The following is a 19,577-nucleotide window of genomic DNA, read 5'->3' as shown; positions in this document are numbered from 1 at the left end:
AACCTAGTGAACCACTCCCTCAAACACACTATGCCAATAATTCATCACATGCTCACAGATCCCCCACTTATTCTTCCAGCTCTGGAACTTGAACTCCAACTCGCACGCCACGACTTTCACCTCCTGCCAGAAATGGTTCTCCACGTCGTACCCCAGGCTGTGGATCGTTTCCTCCGGGGCGGTCCACGCGCGAGAGTTCTTCCCGTCCGGGCCGCGGGTCGGTGACTCCCCGGACGACGGATCTTGGAAGTCGAAGATGGTGGCCGGGTTGAACTTGCTGGGGTGGTGGGTGTGGATGAAGAATGCCCGGGGTAAAGGGGCGACGGACTCGTTTTTCGCCCGCCATTTGCCCGCGCCGGTCAGTTGGTGGTCGCGGACGGGGTCGAATTGGACGGTGGCGGAGCCGGCGATGTTGTTGTTGTCTGCTGGATTTCGGTGCCCGATCAAACGGATCCGTTCTGAGGTCGCGTAGAAGGGAGCACCTAGGGCTGAGGCCGCGGCGAGGAAGGTCTCTTGTTCTCCTGCGTCAGGGTCTTCAGCTTGTGTCAGAAGTGGGTAGTAGTGGGACGGGCCGTAGCGGTTGTAGTAGCTCATCAGGAGCAGGGTGAGATGGTGTCTCTTCTTCGAGATGAAGAGTTGGCCGGCCTCTGTGGATGCTCGTTCCGTGAGAGCGGGTGATCTTCCCTGGGAGGAAATCTCGTAGTATATTGGTGAGGCTGTCGATGCAGAAAAATCCGGCCAGGTGATCAGTCCTGTGGATCTGTAGAGGTGGGATCTGAAGATCTGTGCGGGGTCATGCAAGGCGAAGCAGTCCGAGTCGAGCCAGAGGACGTCTTCGAAGGAAGAAAACAGTAAGGCGAATGACTTCAGCTGATGGCGCGTGATCTTTGGAGCCTCTTCGCTGCCGACGATATCGGTCATGACTATACATCGGGCGTTCAAGGATGGTAAAACCTCTTCACAGATTGCCTCCTCATATTCCTCCCCTGACTTCAAATAAACTTCCACTGGGAGAGTTGTACCTGTTCGTCGGATCATTCGCAGGGATATAACAAGCACAGGAAAGTCTGAGCCTGCAGCTGCTGTGACGATGCCCTGCGTCCCTGACTTGTAGACAAGGTCCAGCTTGGGATCCCCGGCTTTGATAGCATTGACGAAGTTGTAGTGAGCCTTTTGAAGTTCGTTCACATCTTCCTCGGATACTCTCAAGAGGTTAGGCTGAGTGATTCCGTACTTCAAGTCGAAATCGATGGCCCGACTGGGTGCGATCACTTCAGGGGGAGGTGTTCCCGGAGCCGTCTTCTCGAAGAGCGTCTGCAGCGCCCACCAGAATCGGATCTCGGAGTCAAAATGGTGTGCTCCACCACTACTGATCGCAGGAATGGAATAGGAGGGTCGAAGGGAGTCTGGGTACTGCCAGAATGGGGTGAAGAGGGAGAGGATGCACAGCAGTCCGATCGCGATCACCACGTCGCGGGGGCGAACCCGCGGATAGAATGATGTGCAGGTACAAGCCATTTGCGGCTTCAATGGCGACTTCAGCCAGGTAAATCAATTGAAGATGCAATTCTTCGGAAGGAAGATTCAGTGACGTGAGATCAGAACCACGGTTTTCTTCTTCCCATTAGGGCATCAACGGCGAGCTCAACCTGATACTGATAACATTGTGCTTGTCTTTAGATGCATATATTCGAGTGTTAGCAGAAGAACAATGGAAGGAGAGGCAAAAGACAAGAGCAGAAGCCTATCTATGAGGTCAGTCCGAGTGATGGCACGCGACTCGGGGACTCAGGCTCCTCGGTCCATGGGCTGTCGAGATGCAGAGTGCGGAGAAGCCACATGTTTGGCGACTAGACGAGTTAGACAGGGATCGCACAGCAAATGGGAGTGGGGGGCTTGGTTCTCGAGCCTTGTCTCTTTGCACATCCTCATCTCTGCTTTGGCCGACAGCCTCTGACAGTTCTGCATCATCTGGAGATTTGTGAGGGGAATTGCTCATCTTCCCCGCTGGGCGCTGTGATCGCTTCCCCGGGCTCCACCGCGTGGGGCGCCCGTGTTTCCACGGCCCGCGCTCGTCGAGCTCTCTTGAGTACCTAGGCAAGTAAGCATTCGACTAGGGTAGAAAAGTCTTGATATAAACGTTGCTGATAGATTCTAATAGTACATGAATGAAACTGAGTAACTCGTTCAGCCAAACACGCTGGTCCAGTCTGGGTTGGCAGTTCTGGATGGATCATACACCAGCGAGTAGTACGATAGACTCATGATGAATGTTAAAAGACAGATGGCCACAGCTTCGTTATCTTCCTCGCTGCGTTCGGCTTGAAACAGGCGTGATAACTTTGTTGAATCTATCAACAATTGAGTGCCAGTCATAGCTAGCCCAGCAGCGTGTATCGAAAGCCACGTACGATAGCTACAAGCACCAACATCGGTGTAGTAAGTATTTCTTGGGAACTCTGGGGATACACAATTCCCAGCTCATCAAAGATTCCATACAAGAGCAAACCAGAAAGTACGGAAATGGGAGAAATAATAATGTGAAGATATGCCCTTTGATGTAACCGAAACGAGGTATGTAACAGCGAAAGATTTTATAAAGTATCGTTCTGAAATAAATGGAACAATCCTGCAGGTAAATATACGTATTTGGTACGGCTTGGGATAGAAGGCTGCAGAAGCAGCATTTTTAGAAAGAACCACGAATTTATGGATTCGGTCGCCGCCAGGGGAATATGATGGAAGAGACCTAATAAACCTCGGGTAGTTGATGAGAGCTGTTTGTGTTGGAGAATTTCGCGAGTACGGTAAATTCTCTGAGCAATAAAAATAAGTATTTCTCCCAAAATGATGGAGATGAGGAACATAAGTGCCCAGGCTTTCGTCCCGGTATGCCTTGCATTGCCATCAGGTTGATGGTTTGGCAAGGAATACTGCCGATGACAAGTAAAGCCCAGCGGATGATGGATGCTTTCTCAGCGCCCACAAGGCCATAGATGCCATGCTCTTCCCTGAACCGGTATCTGATCATAGCCTTGATGTGATACCAGAACTCGCGGTAATCGAGGCTGAAGCCAAGGAAGACACGGACGAGGAAATGCAGGACATCGGCAATGAAGACTATTGGAGACGCTCGAATGTAGAGCCGATAGTTTGTCTCATCTATATCCAGCACATAGCCACAAGGCTGCGTCATAGCACCGATGGCAAGTAGAACGAGAGCCATCCAGGCCACTTGCCAGTTGACCTCGTTATTGGAACTGGCAGTATCTGCACCATCAAGGTTAGTTAGAGGGTAAACACCACTTCAGACTCATAGACTGTGAACTCACTGTGTTCGGCGTTCATGTTGTTTATTGGTGGCATGGCAAGATAGATTAAGTAATCGGTGCAACGTGGAATACGGTACAATTAATGTGTCTTTATAACCGAGCCGTAATGAGCAGAGCGGAAGCAGTTAGAATTTCGCCAACTGGAGGACATATTTATGAAAGCTGACAGACGTGGAGCCGTTGAGCTTGGGAAGTCGTGCGCAGCTGCGAGGAAATGGAATTCACATGAATGGAAAGTAAAAGAAAAAGGGCAGCCTTGCCTTTCTCTAGCGCGCTTTCCCATACGAACTTTCATTGGGACCCAAATGGCGCCATTAGCGATGCTGGGGGGGGGGGGGGGGCGGCTGTGTAGATTCTCCGCAACCGCTCTCAGCCTCGTGAGTTTTCACTTTACCTATGCCAACTCTTCAGCCTTGGGCAGCTTCCCAGGCTGGTCTGTACCGAGTTCCGTTGGGGAATTCATTGCTTTCGGCTACATTACTATGTAGCAAGGTTGCCTATTGTCTGGAAAGAGCGGAGGTTATTTTTTACAGGAACTAGATCGTAGTGCACTTATATGTTATGCTACTTCCAGTTACCTTAGATCAAGTATATGCTCCACTCAATGAGACCTCTGTCCCTCTTCTGAAGGCTGGAAAGAATAGATAAGGCTGGAAGATCGACTGGAGAGAGTACAAGGGCATGCTATCAACGCAGACAGATAATAAGCGATTACTATCATCTGGCGAAACCTGACAATGAGCAAATTTTTAATAACCAGCCAAAGAATTATAATTTTCAGAAGTATCTAACTTTATATAAATAAGAAGCTTCTCACCATAGTAGGTAAAAACAAAAGAAGGCTTACATATATAATAGGGGGCAGTGCTGAGCTTGTTACTCATATTACTATTCTTAAGTAAGTGAAATAAGAGAATATTACATCGGTCACCATATAGAGAGTCTTCTCAACTCCGCGGACATATTCAATTTCGGGCTTTTCGACCAGCAGCGATTATGTTTCAGACTACGAAGCCACAGAATTCGCGACTCTGCTTTCTGTCCAGAAAATGCTCCCGTTCGGCAGGCCACATGGAAAGTACACAGAATATAAAATGTGAAAGAATTGTAGCAATATGCTAACTGTCTATTAAAGGCCCAGTCTCCAGAAGCCGTATCTCATATTGGGGCCCACTGATTACCTGCTGCGGATGAACGACAGGGGATATCCACGTGGCCATGGCCCTTGCTATGCATTCTTTTGTACGATCCTATTTGCCTACTTCGGAAGTACTGTCTTCAATCTCTACTTGCTACCCTCGATATTTCATACCGTTGGACCAAAAATAGTGCTCGACCACAAAAAGTGCCATGATATCTGTTTGCAATCGGTACTGGTATATTTCTGGCTGACACATACTGATTTCCAACTTCAGAAGCCTTTGCCTGTAGCAGTAAGCTCTGCGGGCATCCTTAGCGGGCTTTGGGGTCTCCGTGAAGTAATTGATGGAGTTCATCAGATTATGTGCCGATGGAAAAGGCCGAAGAATCTCAGAAGCGCCTTCTTCTCACTTCTTCTGTATCTCTACAAGTCTGCAGTGCATCTTGGTGGAAAACGTGCGTGGACCAACGTGACCTCTATTTTTGTCACGCTAGGACGCCAAGCTCAACCGGGCGCGCTTCAGAAGCTTCCCGCCTGCGAGCATCCGTTGGACACCATGTTCCCATCGAATTTCAATCAATTCTAGGAGTTTGAGTTGACGCCAGCCATGCGGTTGTTTGCAGTAGCCAGTGGATCGGCCCTAAGCTCTCAGAAGCTGCTGCAGAAGGCAGCCCGCAATCTAGACCAGGAACAAGGTCTTTCTTGCTTGCTCCCTCAAGGCCTAGCGTGCTGCGACGTTGTGCAGCACTCTCTGATCACTACGGAAATACAGGCTTTCCACCGTCTCCACTACCGGCTCTTCTTCAGCCTTACTTGGACAAATCTCTAGCCGCCGGTCGGATAATCGGATTCCTGAGGCACTTGAAGAATAGAGGTTTTCTCCTACTGCGATACTGTAGGACAGATAACCAGGTGCTGGTTCTAGGCACTAGCAAGACCACCAACTATTCGTTTTTACTTCTCTACTTCTACCATTGTGGGCTAACATCTTCACATAGGTAAAATTAACAACTCAGTTCAGCAAACAGAGGTATTACCTGCGTGGGATCTGGGCCTGGACTGCCGCTTCCACTATCATGCTCACAATAGTCGCTCTAGCTGTGGTTAATCGACTTGGTCTCTTCATGGGTTGTATGCCTACAGAGTTCTAGCGCTGGACCTTTGACATTTCTCCGCGGAAGCCATCCTAGAACCCAATACCACGTGGATGTGAAGAAGCAGCTACGAGCTGCTGGGCTTCCAGAGTGGCACTGCATTCTTGAAGCGGAAACTGACATTATACCAGCATTGGCTAAAAGCCTCTGATGCTACCTGGCCGACTCGTAGCATCGGCGCTTTCCGAGAGTACGTCTCATGCGCTGTCCATTTAATAAAACGATGTTCCACAGTGCTACCATTCGAAGACCACCTTCAGCGCGAAAGGCATAATGCTGAGCACGAAGGCTATTGGACGCAATTGCCCAATGTCTTGGCTTCATAAAATGGGTTCCTACATACTTGGTAATATGGCAAGATCCTGACATGCGGCGGCACAACTGAAAGTTTCAATCGTGAGGTAACTTAACTTGCCGCTCTTAGGATGAGCGTTCTGCCCATGTGCTCATCATCTACTGCTGAACCGCCGTGGCTCCCTAGGCTGAACGGATCGGAAGTGCCCCTGCGGCCAAGCCCTTACGGTTCATCGGGCTTTACACAGCAGGATTTAGTCCAGGACATCTTGGTGGGAATCGTGCCACCAGGTATTCGGATTCGACGAAAGTTCCCGATGTATGGTGATACAAATTTTAAGCTTCGAATGTTGCCCTACACTGGCTAGGTAGGTACACTTGCCAAGTAGGTGCTAAGAGGTTCAGAGTTCAGAGCATCTCTGATTCTATGTTAGCATTTTCATCAGAAATGCTGATTCTGGACACCGACTTCCCAGGAACTGACATATTCTTTGAAGAGAATGATTATACGTCATCAAGCGCCTCATCTGATCACCCAGATATATGCCGAAAATAGACTGGGGCTCCAAGAATGGAAGAGAGACCAATCTCTTACTGAAAAGGTAAATTTCGTGCAGCATACAACCGCCCACTGGGATTTCACGTTTCGCTTGGCGTGACCGGATCTGACTATAATTCCTGACGATTTGGGGGTTGCAGCCCTGTTAATTGGAGAGGCTGGACAGAGCCCTGCAAGTGGAAGATTAGCCTGGGGGTTAGTGGCTCTTAGCTGATGCTCCCCCAACCAGGATCACGCTCGGCCCGCCAACCACCATCCTGGATGATTACACTGTGATGTTGGGCGCATAGCGCTACCAATAATAATTCAACTTCTTGCAGAACGCTAATTCCTTAGCTTCAGTCCGAGCTGTTAATAGATCTGAGTGTTTTGGGTTTGGATTTAGCAGTTTCTATTCTTTGCTCGATCACGCAAACCACGAAGTACATATGAAGATGCACTTCGGCCCCGTCCCAAGATGCCCTCCAATCTCTTTCCTTTGTACATCTACATCTCTCCGCATACTGCGTATGCATCTTTGATAATAACATCATTTCCTTTGTTTTTCCTTTTGCCTTTCTCTGTTTCGATCTCGGAATCTCCTATCTCGTCGCTGTCAATTTGTACGACTTGCTTTTTTATCTTAAGTTGCATATACTTTGATTTACCTCGGCGATTTGTTCTCTATTTCCTCCTTGCCAGTTCAGAGTTTTGAAAAAAAGTGTCAGTTCGATTCAATTAATCTCCGATGCGTCCTATTCTCCTGCTCGTTACATCTCTGGCAGCGACTGGTCTCGCAGCTCCTATCAACGGCATCCTCAACGATGTTTACGGATTCACTTCGGATCTAGCGGAATTCTATGCAAGGGTGGGCAAGCATATCGGTGATCTCAAACGGATTGGAGATTCTTCCCCAACGTGCGATATATCAAAGGCCACACTGCCCCCTCAGGCATCCGGGCTCCCTGCTCCTCCTGCTGGTCAGAAGCTCCTCCATGTCGCGGTCGGCCGGGGCACACAAGTATGGACCTGAATTTCCCGTTTCCTTGATTCGGGTCTTGCAGTTTTGCAGAGCTGACAACTATCAGAACTACACTTGCGCCCACTCATTACCCGATGTCAAACCGGTGGCTGTAGGCGCACTTGCGACGCTGTATAACGCTTCCTGCTTGGCTGCAAATTATCCAGATCTCATCGCAATCGCTCCAGACGTCGCCATCAACATCCCGTTGCCTCCTGACCCCTCCACCCCCTTTCCGCCAGCCAACCTCGAGCTGCTAGGCCACCACTACTTCAGTAACGCAACCACACCGATCTTCAACCTCGACACCACAGCCGAGCACCAGTACGGAATCGCCATCTCCAAGAAGAAAGCTCAGATGGACGCCCCCACCAACGCAGTCAAGGGCGAGAACGGCGTCGGTGACGGTGCGGTCGCATGGCTCTATCTCGAGACGATCAACGGGACCGTTGGTGGATACAAGAGCGTCTACCGGGTAAACACCGCGGGCGGACAACCACCGGAGTCATGCGCGAACATGCCAAGCTCCTTTACAGTCCAGTACGCAGCGGACTATTACTTCTACGGCGAGTAATGTGATGCTCTATATTCTTTTGTGTAGCTTGGCTCCTTTCTGAAGGAACCCTGTTTTGTTCTATATGTATGTACGCCTTTTCGGATGAATGAATCAAATGAAAGGAAATGAGCTCACGTTTGGCAAATGGCAATTTGGAATTTTTGAATGGTGGTTGTGATGATAACTTGGATACCAATTGTGTTTTTTATCATACTTCTGCTGTTCTTCTTCTTTTCCTTCCTTGTTTATGTTCTTGCTTTCTATTACCGAATTGCATATGTACCTATGTAGCATCTCATTGCATCATTGTTCTCCAAAGCCTGAAGTCACTCGCTTAGCATAGTGTCGCACTTAATATAGTCTATTTGAATTCCAGTTCCTGTTTTCTATTTTGCTGATTCCTGTGCTCCTAACGTTAGGTTAAAAAGAAAGGTCGGTTTGATCTTTTGTTCCATGTACAGTAGCTCTGTAATCTTATTAAGGGGAATAGAGTCGAAGATATCTCTATCCTTCCAACGCCGACGACTATGTATGTCTCCGCCATCTCCCCAGTATGTATCCCCCATCTCCCCAGTATGTATCCCCGAGGTCCAAGTAAGTAAATAACTACCTGCTATTTAGTAAACACCCGGTCCGAATAACCCTGATATACCTAATCCTATGAACCGACAGACATCATTGAACAACAATCATCACAAGACCTCAGATTTACTTATTATCCGCATTTACCCGCAACACCCGTGGCTGTGACGGGCAGGGGATTAATCAATCAGTACTGCGACTGGACTGGATAATTAATGCTCATCATCGGTCTTGATATTGGTTTTGTTGTTGATTTTTGGTTCTTGGTGTTCTTGGGGATTGTCCACAACACTGTTGGTTTTTTTTGTTTGTTATATATTTCCTGTGAGGATCGATAAAATATGTTAGGTACACTGTACAGTATGTTATTAGGTAAGTACGTGAACCGTGAGAGAGGACCAGATCTAAGGATAGGATATGTAGTTAGATGTTCATATGAATATCAGAGGAGAAGTGAACTCCACTCCTTCTAAATAGGACACCAAAGAAAAGAGAGAGAAAAGAGAAAAACCCCCGTGTCACATCATATCAGGTTTTATGCTAATCTTCAGATGGGGGATTCGATAGATACCTCCATGAGTGAAGTTGAGTTGGGTTGGGTCTGACGGGCTCGTTTTCTTTTTATCATTCACAGTTCAATAGGCAACTGTTTAGGCAGAAGTTTCCTGGTAGTAGCTAGAGGTAGCCACTGGGAACGAACCATGGGAAAGGTTAAGCAGGAAAACCAATAAGTTAAGACAACACAGTTACGACCGTCAGCATCATAGACAAGAGAAGACATTCAAAGATCGGATCAAATCGTCAGATGAGTTTATCCTGATTCCTACGATGGCGCGGGGTTCGTATACAGCAAGCGTAATGCTTGCTTACATGATGATCTGGATCCAAGTCTTCCAACGAAGTTCTCTCATGCATGGATTGACTGAGAATCTTTGACCTCTCGCGAAAGATGGTGCGCTGAATGTGGAAGAAACTTAGGTAAGTAGGTACCTACGCAATACCACCTACCTACCTACCGTACCTATATCTTTCTGTCTGTCTGTCTATCAAACCATCCATCCATCCATTTACTTAATCCATGTGAAGAAGATAAGGCCAGATCAGATCAAGCTATGTAATCAACTAATCAGTAAAGCTAGTCAAAACTACGATAACCCACAGTACTGTACATGTACATAGGTACGTCAGATAAAAGTAGATCATTTATTTCATTTCAGGACAGAGACGTATGCTCTTGCTCTTGCTCTTGCTCTTCCTGGAAGATATTATATCTAAACCTAATAAGTACCTAGGTACCTACCTACCTACCTGGTAGCTACATACCCTAGTAACTGTACGGACAAATGCGCAGATCTGACTCAGGATAGGTACCTAAGGTAGATACTAACTTACCTGGTAGTCCATCCACTACCTACCTAGGTAGTAGGTACTTCCCCCTCCCCTCCTTTTCTTTCCCCGTTTCATTTCCCCATTATTTCCCAGTGTCTCTCTCTCTCCATCATTCATCACGGGACCACTGCTAACTCGAATATGAGACCGAGACCGAGACCGACTCACTCGGTGGACTCCCCCTATTTATTCCATCCATCCTATTACCTATTCATTAACTTAAAACATCAAGTGGGTAAGCATGTGTAACGAAAAAAATGAAATCGAAATAAATAAATAGAAATAAAATTAAGGAGGTCGCTCAGGTGAGCACCCCGCGGGCCTTGCCTTGCCCAGTGCTCCCCCCTTGGGGACCCGGTCCGGTCCGGGAGGATGGAAGAGTGGAGGCCGAGCGGAGCGGAGCGCTGGGCGAGCACGAGGCACGGAGTACGGAGCAATGGGACTACTCCTGTAATGCCTAGCAAATGGTAGGATGGAGATGCAAGCACAGGCCAGGACACGGAGAACTCTTTTTTTTAATTGAATTTTTAAAGGTCCGTGCCTTGCCTGGTCGCAGGTCGCTATTATTGGGACTTACAGCGGTGGAACCGCACTAGATAAATAGGATCGTACAGAACAAAAAAATGAAAGAGATTTTGAGTATATCAGGTGGACAGTTGAGGTACTGTACAAGAGTGCGCTACTGCTGCTACTACCACATCATCTATCTATCGCCGGACGTCGTCGAGGGAGGGGGGGCAAAACAAAGGAAAAAATGAGGTAGTTTGTTGGGCCATAAGATGAGACGGAAACACATGTGAAAAGAGTTAATGACTCAGACAAATTGTTCTAATCTAAGCCCTTATTTTTTTCTTTTACGCAAGGTTTCTGCTCATGTCGTTGCGGATTCTCTGGTAGTCGAGCATACCCTCGATGCAGCCAACGGCGGAGATGGCAACGTCCTGGTCCCAGATCTTGCGCATGGCGAAGTCCATAACGTCCTTCTCAGTGATCTGGCCGACGGCGCGCTCAACGTCCTCGGGGCTGAGTCGGCGGCCGGTGGTGATGATCTGGCGGCCGATGTCCTCGGCAACGGCGGTGGTGCCGTCGAGGGAGAGGAGGATGGAAGCCTTCAGCTGAGCCTTGGCGCGCTCAACTTCAGCCTCAGTGACGCTGAAGGACAGACGGTTCCACTCGCGGAGGGTGAAGTGGATAAGGTCGTCGAGGGCACCACGGTTCTCGCTGACGAGGTAGATACCCCAGAGACTGGATTGCATGGTTAGTAGAGGCCTGAAAAGAAAAAAAAATCCGGGACCGCGGATTCCAACTTACCCAGTGTCACTGTAGCTGGTGGAGAAGCTCATGAAGCTGTTGGCCAGCTCGTGGTGGCTGATGAAGGAGCTGAGCTTGCTGCCAAGGTAAGGGGAGTTGCCCAGGGTGCGGTCCCAGTTGCCAACGATGGCCTGGGTGACCAGGGCAGTGAAGTAGTCGTCATCCTTCCAGCTAACACCCTCAACGGCAAGGGCAATGTGAGCCGTGGGGATGGTGTCGTCACGGAGTCTGACCTCAGAGCCGATGAACTCGGGCTTGCGCTTCTGCTCAGCGGCAACGGCCGTGGAGGAAGAGGTGGGGAGATGGCCGAAGTGCTCCTCAGCAAGCTTGACGAGCTGCTCGTGAGACACACCACCGGCGCCGACCAGAACCATGCGGTCAGCAGTGTAGTTGGTCTTGATGTAGTCGACCAGGTTCTCGCGCTGGATGCTCTGGATGTTCTCCTTCGGTCCGAGGATGGTGCGGCCGAGGGAGTGGCCCTGGAAAGCGGTGGCGTGCAGGTGGTCGAAGACAACCTCCTCGAGCTGCTTGTCGACCTCCTCCTGCTCACGCAGGATCACATCACGCTCCCTCTCGATGGCGGCGGGCTCCAGCTTGGAGTTCTGGAGGATGTCGGCCAGGATGTCCACGGTCTTCGGAACGTCCGCGTTGAAGGACTTGGCGTAGTAGACGGTGTTCTCCCGCTGTAGATCTCAATCAGTATGCTGCATGGCACCATTCCATGACGTTCCGGGATACCGTACCGAGGTGTAGGCGTTGAGGTGGCCACCCATGTTCTCGATCTCCAGCTCCAATTGGTGCTGGGTTCTCTTGTTGGTGCCCTACAACCGCATCAGCATCTGGCCGGTATTCAATTGAGCCCATCAACGACTGCTAAAGTGTTACCTTGAAGGCAAGGTGCTCGAGGAAGTGCGCTGTTCCGTTGGTCTTGTCGGTTTCGGCCCTGCTTCCAGCGTCGATCCACACACCAACGGTCGAGGTCTGAGCCCATGGCGAGTGCTCGGTGGCGATCTGAGAGCATGTCAGTCAATATCAAGGCCATTGAGCAGGTCGAGAGAGCGCACCGTCAAGCCATTGGAGAGGGTGGTGGACTGGGTGCGGCTCGGGAGGGTCACCGGGGATGCGAAGCCTCGCTTCACCGGCTGGATCGACTTGAGAGCAGCACGGCTCCGCAGAGCCTGGTTGAGTTGGAAAGCGAGTCGCCGGGAAGCCATGGCTGCAGAGGATGTGAGGAGTTTGAGGGAGAGAGGAAAGGCGAGAGGGTTGAAGCGGCGGACGAGGAGAGACTGTCTGCCCTGGAGTTGCGAGGTGAAGACGGAAGTCAAATTGTTCGCAGCGGCGCCAGCCAATCACATGACCTGCTTTTCCAAACGACCCAGAATGCCATCCCGACACTTCCCTTGCCGGCCGGGCCACCACGTCGATGCGTATATAAGACAGAGCCATATATATATGTCTACAAGAAGACTGTCTGCCATGATGCTGAGCACCGTCTATCTGTCCCTTTGTCTCTCCTCTTTTTCCCCTTCCTTCCCCGATCGGGGTCTGCGTTTCCGCTGCACAACCACCCCTTCCTTTAATCCGAGCTGATGTCGACATCTTCACGCTGCAGACACCGTGTCTGGGGATCGGACACATCGGGTCACTTTTCCACCGCTGTTCGAGTCCTCTTCAGCTCCCATACGACCCTGTGGCTTCTGACAACTACTCCTCAGACCAGCCGGACGTGCCAAGACTAGGGTTTCCACATCTAACTAATCCACGCCGTTAGATTTCAAATACCACAATAGATATTCCGAATATGGCAACGAGTTTTTGTCTCACACAGCAACACACTCAGCTATATATTATTACATCTCTGTACGAGTAGTCTACAGGTTAGGATATTGGGATATGGAAAGAGATATTTTTTTCACGGAAAAAGCAGCTGGTAACAGATAATAATATTATTGGAGAAAAGAAAAAAATATTCAAGCAGCACACTTCTCCCAGCCAGGTTTGGACATCTCGAATCAGAAACCATCCTAGACATGTAGGTATATATGTATTTATATACCATCTACAAAGGGTATCACACAAATCTCTCTCGCGCTTTCTCTCTCTCCCCTATTGCGCAAACTGGCTGGTGTACTGCTTGATGTTCTCGATGAACGGAATATCCTCCGCAAAACCCAGCCGCTTCGCACGTTCCGTGTTGAAGTTGGGCGACCAGGACTGCACGATCCGGTCGACGTCCGGGTCGTACCTCTCCTCCACCAGGGCGCGCCGCTCCCGGCCACCGATCTGCTCCAGGGCATCGAGCATCTCCTGGACGGTGACCTTGATTCCGGGGAGGTTCACGGAGCGCGTCTCGCCAAAGGCCTCCCGGGGGATATCCCGCGCGTGCACCAGGTTTCTCACCACCGTGTACGGTGAGCAGATCCACATCTCAGTGTTCCTGCTCACGGGGAGGATGGCCTTCCGGCCGTGGAACGGCTCCCGGATGATATCGCTCGCGAAGCTGCTCGCGGCCTGCGTGGGCCTTCCAGCCCGGACGGTGACGGTGGGCAGCCTCACGGCGCGTCCGTCCAGGAACCCCCTCCGCGAATAGTCGTTGAGCAGGATCTCGACGATGAGCTTCTGCGCGCCGTAGGACGAGGAGGGCATGGGGGGGATGTTGGTCTCGTCGATGACGAAGCCCCGCGGGGTCGGGCCGTAGACGGCGAGAGAGGAGGTGTAGATGACCTTGACGCCGGGCATGGTGGCCCGGAGCCGGTCGAGGATGTAGCGGGTGGCATCGAGGTTCACGTGGATCCCCAGCTCGAAATTGGCTTCGGCGCCACTGGACATGATGCCATGGAGGATGTAGACAGTGTCGTACGGGTTGGAGTCCTTGATGAGCGCGTCGACGACCTGCGGCAGGGTGAGGTCGGCCTGGATGCTGCGGACACGCGAGGCATGCTGGGCGGCCGAGGGAGGAACCCGGGGCGCGACGACGTCGGTGATGGTGATGATGGTCTCGGGCGGGGTGGAATGGAGGAGGGCGGCGGTCAGTTCCTGTCCGACGTAGCCGCCGGCGCCCGTGACGAGGATGGACATGGTGGTCGTTCCGTGAGGTTAGGGGGTGCTAGACGAGAAGAAAGAGAGAAGATCCTCCGGGCTTCTTCGTCTTTTCCTTCTGGCCATCTCGGTTCTCCCCTGCCGGCAGGTTGAGGGAGCAGGGCTTGTTCAAATAGGCGAGCATTGCGGGGTCGGGGCGGAGAGTTTTAAGACAGCCGTGGAAAAGGTGCAAGAGCAGAGAGCAGCGTCGCGCGCAGTGGGCCGCGGGGAGCCTCGAGGCGTCAACCTGGCCAAATGGGAGTCCTCGCTGCGCGCCGCCCCCGAGAAATCTCCTGCGCAAGGCCGGCAAGTCGGCAAGAACTCCGGTGGCGTCTGCTGTTCCCCTTGTGCTCGAGATCCCGGCTGCTTGACAGGCTCTTTCGCTCGTTTCCCTGACGGTCCGCCGCTCCCGCTGAGTCTCCCGCCGTCCTGTAGAAAGGTTAACATATAGAGTACTACACGCCATTTTCCTCTCTCCTCTCCCAGGGAATCCCGTCAGTCCCCGATTCCCTGCTCCAGCTCTTCTCCAAGTCCAAGCACCTCACTAGCTGCCCTAGCTGGGGGAGCTACGAGTAGCGCGTGGCATGGCCGCCACGGAGAGGCACCGTGCTGATGCTCCATGCATATGCACGTTTTCCCCGGGGTCATCCTGCGCCGGTGGCATGACCGGTCTTAGCTTAGACCAGCTCAACGGTGCTGCTCTCCTGACTACGACTTCCTGGTCCCGCCTGTGCTACACATGGATGCCTCTCGAGCTCCAGTTGAAGTCCCCAGCAGTCAGCTGATGGGTGATTTGTCCACCAGAGATGTGCTCACGGCCCCACTAAAGGGCTGCGATCTCAGTAGCCAACGACCTCCTGTGTACAGGATGCTTTTCCTTTCCCTTTTCTTCAAGCTGTATCTGGTTGAACATGACTTGGAATTAAAACGAACAGCAAGAAAGAAACAGCCGGGGAACTAAGATTTTTCTTTTCTCAGACTTCAAAAGTACACGTTGCAGCCTTTGCATAAATCAGAAGATTGTGACACACACACACACACACACGACACTAGACGCCAGCAAGCAAAAAGAGACAAATACGACCGTACATGAAACAGATTGAAAAACCAAAAGACAAGAAGAAATAAACCGCCTATGCAGACCGCTTGTAGATACCCGCCACTATACAGTGATCACGCTCAAAAGGCTCTGTGGGGGCGGCGTTAGCAGGTGTAACTTGGACAACCAGCGAAGTGATGGGTCGGCTTACCAAGCGTCAGCTGCTCCTTCGGTTTTATTCTCTCCTCCCTCATCTTCTGCACTTCTCTGGCGAACACAACTTCGGGCTTGGCCGTGCTGTCGATACAGTTGGCCTTGATGGAGACAATGACACCACCCTCCTGCTTCAGGAACAGGTGGGCGTTCAGACCCACGATACGCGCCTGGTCGGGCTGCGCAACGTCTGCGAAGATGACATCAACCATGCCAACCAGCATACGGTAGCGGAGCGGGTGTCTGGCATCCTCGACGATGGGGATGACGTTGGTGCGGTGAGTCGCCATGCCGATCAGGTCACGGCCAGAACGGTGGGAGAACTCAACGGCGTAGACAGTGCCAGTAGGTCCGACGATATCGGCAACGTGGCTGACAGAGGTACCGCTGGCAGCACCGAGATACAGAACCTTGGAGCCAGGGCGCATATAAATGTCATCCAGACCACCCAGAATACCGGCAGCAAGCTTGGAACGGAAGGGGTTCCAGACACGGTATTCGGTCTTGACAGCGGCACCATCGGCCTCCGTGGGAGGAGATTCAACAGAGACGCGCTTCTCACCGTAGACAGACTCTCCGGGGGTCAGGTTCTTGGTAACGAGCAGGTCTTCCTTGCCACCGCGGGCGACGAAAACACCGGGGTGACGGTGGGGTTCCTACGTAGGCATATGTGAGTAAATCCAGTCTTGACTTCTCGCATATCCCAGGAAAATGGACAGTGAGAAAAGACATACAATGATGACCTTGGCACCACCCTTGATGCCGGCCTTGCCGCCCCTCTTTCCACCACGGCCACCACCTCTTGCGGGCTTACCGCCGCGGCCTCCTCCACGACCGCCACGGGCACCAAGTCCACCTGAAAGCCAGAGCGGGTTCGGATCAGTATCGCTGTCTCAAAAACTGGGGAGTGAGTGCATCATGATCGGGTAGATGGTAGGATAACCAGGACACGTTCTCGCCCTTGTGACAAGCAGAAAACGCGACCGTAGCATCCATAGCCAGTTGTTGCACGCATATATGAAGCTATCTTGCGTGGCTCCAACGGAAAACAAAATGTCAAGGAGACAAACCTCTACCACCACCACGACCACCGCCTCTGGACGCACCACCACGACCGCCTCTTCCACCTGCTCCACCACGTCCTCGAGCTCCAACCGGCGCCATTGTAGCCTTGTATTAGATTATTTTCGACAGCAGTCGATCCGTAAGAAAGCAAAAAAGGGATCGGAGTGATAGCTGTTTCGCACACCTGAACCGTTCAGAGGAGGGAAAAGAAAAAAAAAGAGAAGGTTCAAGTCGCTACCGCCGTCGACAAGTTTTCGCAACGAGACCGACCCCACGAAAAAAAACAAAGCGGACTTAATACGTTCGACGTGGACGAGATCGCAAAGATCGCGAGCGTTTCAGGAAATCGAAGAACCAGCGTCCCTCGATTGTCGCACGCGCGAAGGCCAATAGGTCTCGGTCGAAGCCGTTGCTGGTGCTCGTTCGTTGCCCGGGGTCGAGTTTTTCAGACTTCGAGCTTTTCGGCCTCTTGAAAACCAAGGACGCTAGACCTGAAGCGGCTAGCGCGCCTCTCGACCAGGTCGCGCCTGTGTGGGAAGCACTATCATCACGTGATGACGGCTCCCGCAGATAGCGAGGTCACGGGATCTCGCGGAGCCCTATCACGGCCGTCATGGTGGGGGGATATGCTTCGTTACTATTGATTGGTCTGAATCTACGAGATCATGACAGACTCGCCGTCTGTTATTATCCCACTTCCAACAGTCGACTTGAGCTGTGATTTTGTGACGGAATTATTTATTGGTAGCGATAATCGCTCTTTCAGCATACTACTTTTGCGAAGGAAGGTTTCTATGGGCTAAGAATTGGAAGTAAAAGGCGTCCAACAGAAAAAATGCAAGCATTACACCTGTATAGACCTATAGTACTTTTTACACTACCTAATGATTCAGCCTTCAACGTCTATGATGCTCCCTGTTGTCATGTATCGAATGACTCGGACAGAGTTCCAAGGTTTCTATTTGGAAAAAAAAAGTCAGCCTAGACCGGTCTAGTCCCAGTTACCTGTTGCCGTTGAATGAGACGCCCCGCCCCGAAAATATAAAGAGCACTGAAGACCAGACCTCATAGACAACCACCAAGACCGATGATGACTATTAATATACGGCGATTGCTAATCCCTGCCTTCAGTCATGGATGTTTGGGATAAGCGGCATATGCGCGGAGATAAAGTTGAAAGTTCTGAGGTCTTTATTTTTTTGCTCATTTCCTGTTTAATTCTCAGAATTAAAAAAGAAAAGAAAAAGAAAAACGGAAGGTCGTTTTGAGGCTGGATCAGGTGCTGAGCGGTAGTGGAGATGATGTATGTACATTATTTTTGTAGCGCAGAAGTGGCGATATCACTAGAAGATGTGTTATCATCTTCTCTCACAACAGCCAAATTTAGGTAAGATTTCTGATGGTCATCTTTGGTACAATGATAAATGCTCTCTCCCTGGAGAAATATGAGTGCATGATAGATCTCTATATCTACTAAGACCGCGGAAAACCGGTTTTAATATGCCATCCCATACCACAGGGCAGTTCTCTTACTGGAAAGTGATGGAGATAGTTCGAAGAAACGACGCTTTCTCCCGGAGGACTACACGACTGTGATCTTGTCTTGAGCTTGAAAATAAAACAAGACTTAGCGGAAAAAAAGAACTACGCATGACACTCGCATTAGTACTTATGTATGTATGCATTAGCAATGATGCAACCTCTGACGTGACGTCTATGATGCTCTCTGTTGTAATGTATCGAATAACATCAGCGCAGAGTTCCAAGGTTGTCCGCGTATAAAAGACCGCCCTCGAGGCCCTGACCAGAGCACGCCCACCGACCAAGACCAATGACGACTGCTAATGTATGGCAATTGCTGATCCCTGCCCTGCCCTCCTTCACGGGGTATTTGGTTGGGATAAATGCAATATGCGCAGATATAGAGTTGAATTTTCTGAGGTCTTTGTTTATTTTCCTATCAGTTCTCTGGGAACAAAAACCCGAAAGGGTTGTGCGACCAACTGAAGAAATGTAAAAAAAAAAAAAAAAAGAATAGATAAGAAGGTCGGAAGGATCTCGAAAGCAATCAACAGAATCCTTCTAATTGTGCTGTACTAGCCGCCTATATCGAATGCTACTGAGGGTCGTGAAGGGTAAAAAATCTATCTAATAGCGGATTCGAGTCATGATTTATATATAGGTGATTCCCACCCTTTGACTCGATGGTTCTAGAATGCTGCAGGAATATGATGCTGATTCTTTGATCCCTATACATTACTGCAGGTTGCAACCCTCCCGAGACCTTCGAAAACCTCCTTATAAGAAACTGGTGTATATATCATTTTGGCGGAGATCTCCGAGACTTCCGGATCCCGGGTATATGAGGCCCTGCGACAGATCTATTATGCAGGAGGCGGTCACTAGCTTGGTCTGAGATCGCGGAATTCAACACGAACGGTTTTCGGGTCTAGCGATTATATTAGATGGTTCCAAGTTTAGAGGGTCTTTGAAAAGGAAACGGAGAAGCCTTTGATTTTTTTTTCTCGATGCAAGTTAGATAGTAATGTAAATATACTACTGTACATCTTTGGGCGATCTGAAAATGAAAGTGAAAGAGACTGAAAAAAATCGTGGCACGATCTGGTCGAACGGACCTCGATATTGCTAAGCGAACAGATTATATCTAACACAAGTCTTGGTCGGGACCGTATTTCTCAAAGTCATGGCTATCTAGGTACGTAATGATGTATCTTTCCTTCCAGCTCAGCAGTCAGTAGATTAGTATGGTAGATGCCTGCCTGCCGGGAGCACCTGTTCGCATACTACACTACCACAAAATAACCTGTTTATGGATACATGGTAGACATTTTAATTAAGAAAAG

At 50.3% G+C, this 19,577-nt stretch overlaps 6 protein-coding genes across 6 annotated transcripts; 1 reads left to right on the top strand and 5 right to left on the bottom strand.

Annotated features, from left to right (window-relative positions):
• Positions 1-3: 3 nt before the first annotated feature.
• VTN00DRAFT_9271 (uncharacterized protein) lies at positions 4-1,518 on the bottom strand (the record flags this gene model as incomplete). The annotated part of the gene is made up of 1 exon (XM_069436213.1): positions 4-1,518. One exon carries the CDS (start codon positions 1,516-1,518, stop codon positions 4-6), a length of 1,515 nt encoding a protein of 504 aa, XP_069284856.1.
• A 1,231-nt stretch (positions 1,519-2,749) lies between these two features.
• VTN00DRAFT_9270 (uncharacterized protein) lies at positions 2,750-3,366 on the bottom strand (the record flags this gene model as incomplete). Its single annotated transcript, XM_069436212.1, has 2 exons — positions 2,750-3,270; positions 3,333-3,366. The coding sequence occupies 2 exons, from the start codon at positions 3,364-3,366 to the stop codon at positions 2,750-2,752; spliced, it is 555 nt and encodes a 184-aa protein (XP_069284855.1).
• Positions 3,367-7,207: 3,841 nt separating this feature from the next.
• Positions 7,208-8,054, top strand: VTN00DRAFT_9269 (uncharacterized protein; the record flags this gene model as incomplete). The annotated part of the gene is made up of 2 exons (XM_069436210.1): positions 7,208-7,480; positions 7,548-8,054. The coding sequence occupies 2 exons, from the start codon at positions 7,208-7,210 to the stop codon at positions 8,052-8,054; spliced, it is 780 nt and encodes a 259-aa protein (XP_069284854.1).
• Positions 8,055-10,861: 2,807 nt separating this feature from the next.
• Positions 10,862-12,532, bottom strand: VTN00DRAFT_9268 (uncharacterized protein; the record flags this gene model as incomplete). The annotated part of the gene is made up of 5 exons (XM_069436209.1): positions 10,862-11,252; positions 11,319-12,001; positions 12,062-12,139; positions 12,204-12,329; positions 12,383-12,532. The coding sequence occupies 5 exons, from the start codon at positions 12,530-12,532 to the stop codon at positions 10,862-10,864; spliced, it is 1,428 nt and encodes a 475-aa protein (XP_069284853.1).
• An 892-nt stretch (positions 12,533-13,424) lies between these two features.
• On the bottom strand, positions 13,425-14,396 carry VTN00DRAFT_9267 (uncharacterized protein; the record flags this gene model as incomplete). The annotated part of the gene is made up of 1 exon (XM_069436208.1): positions 13,425-14,396. The coding sequence occupies one exon, from the start codon at positions 14,394-14,396 to the stop codon at positions 13,425-13,427; it is 972 nt and encodes a 323-aa protein (XP_069284852.1).
• Positions 14,397-15,529: 1,133 nt separating this feature from the next.
• Positions 15,530-16,812, bottom strand: VTN00DRAFT_9266 (uncharacterized protein; the record flags this gene model as incomplete). Its single annotated transcript, XM_069436207.1, has 4 exons — positions 15,530-15,585; positions 15,647-16,304; positions 16,383-16,504; positions 16,719-16,812. The coding sequence occupies 4 exons, from the start codon at positions 16,810-16,812 to the stop codon at positions 15,530-15,532; spliced, it is 930 nt and encodes a 309-aa protein (XP_069284851.1).
• Between the last annotated feature and the right edge of the window lie 2,765 nt (positions 16,813-19,577).

This window comes from Thermoascus crustaceus (genome assembly GCF_041956765.1).
Source record: "Thermoascus crustaceus strain CBS 181.67 unplaced genomic scaffold VTN00scaffold_7, whole genome shotgun sequence".
Classification (NCBI taxonomy): Eukaryota; Fungi; Ascomycota; class Eurotiomycetes; order Eurotiales; family Thermoascaceae; genus Thermoascus; species Thermoascus crustaceus.
This window is presented reverse-complemented; position numbering and strand designations above follow the sequence as displayed.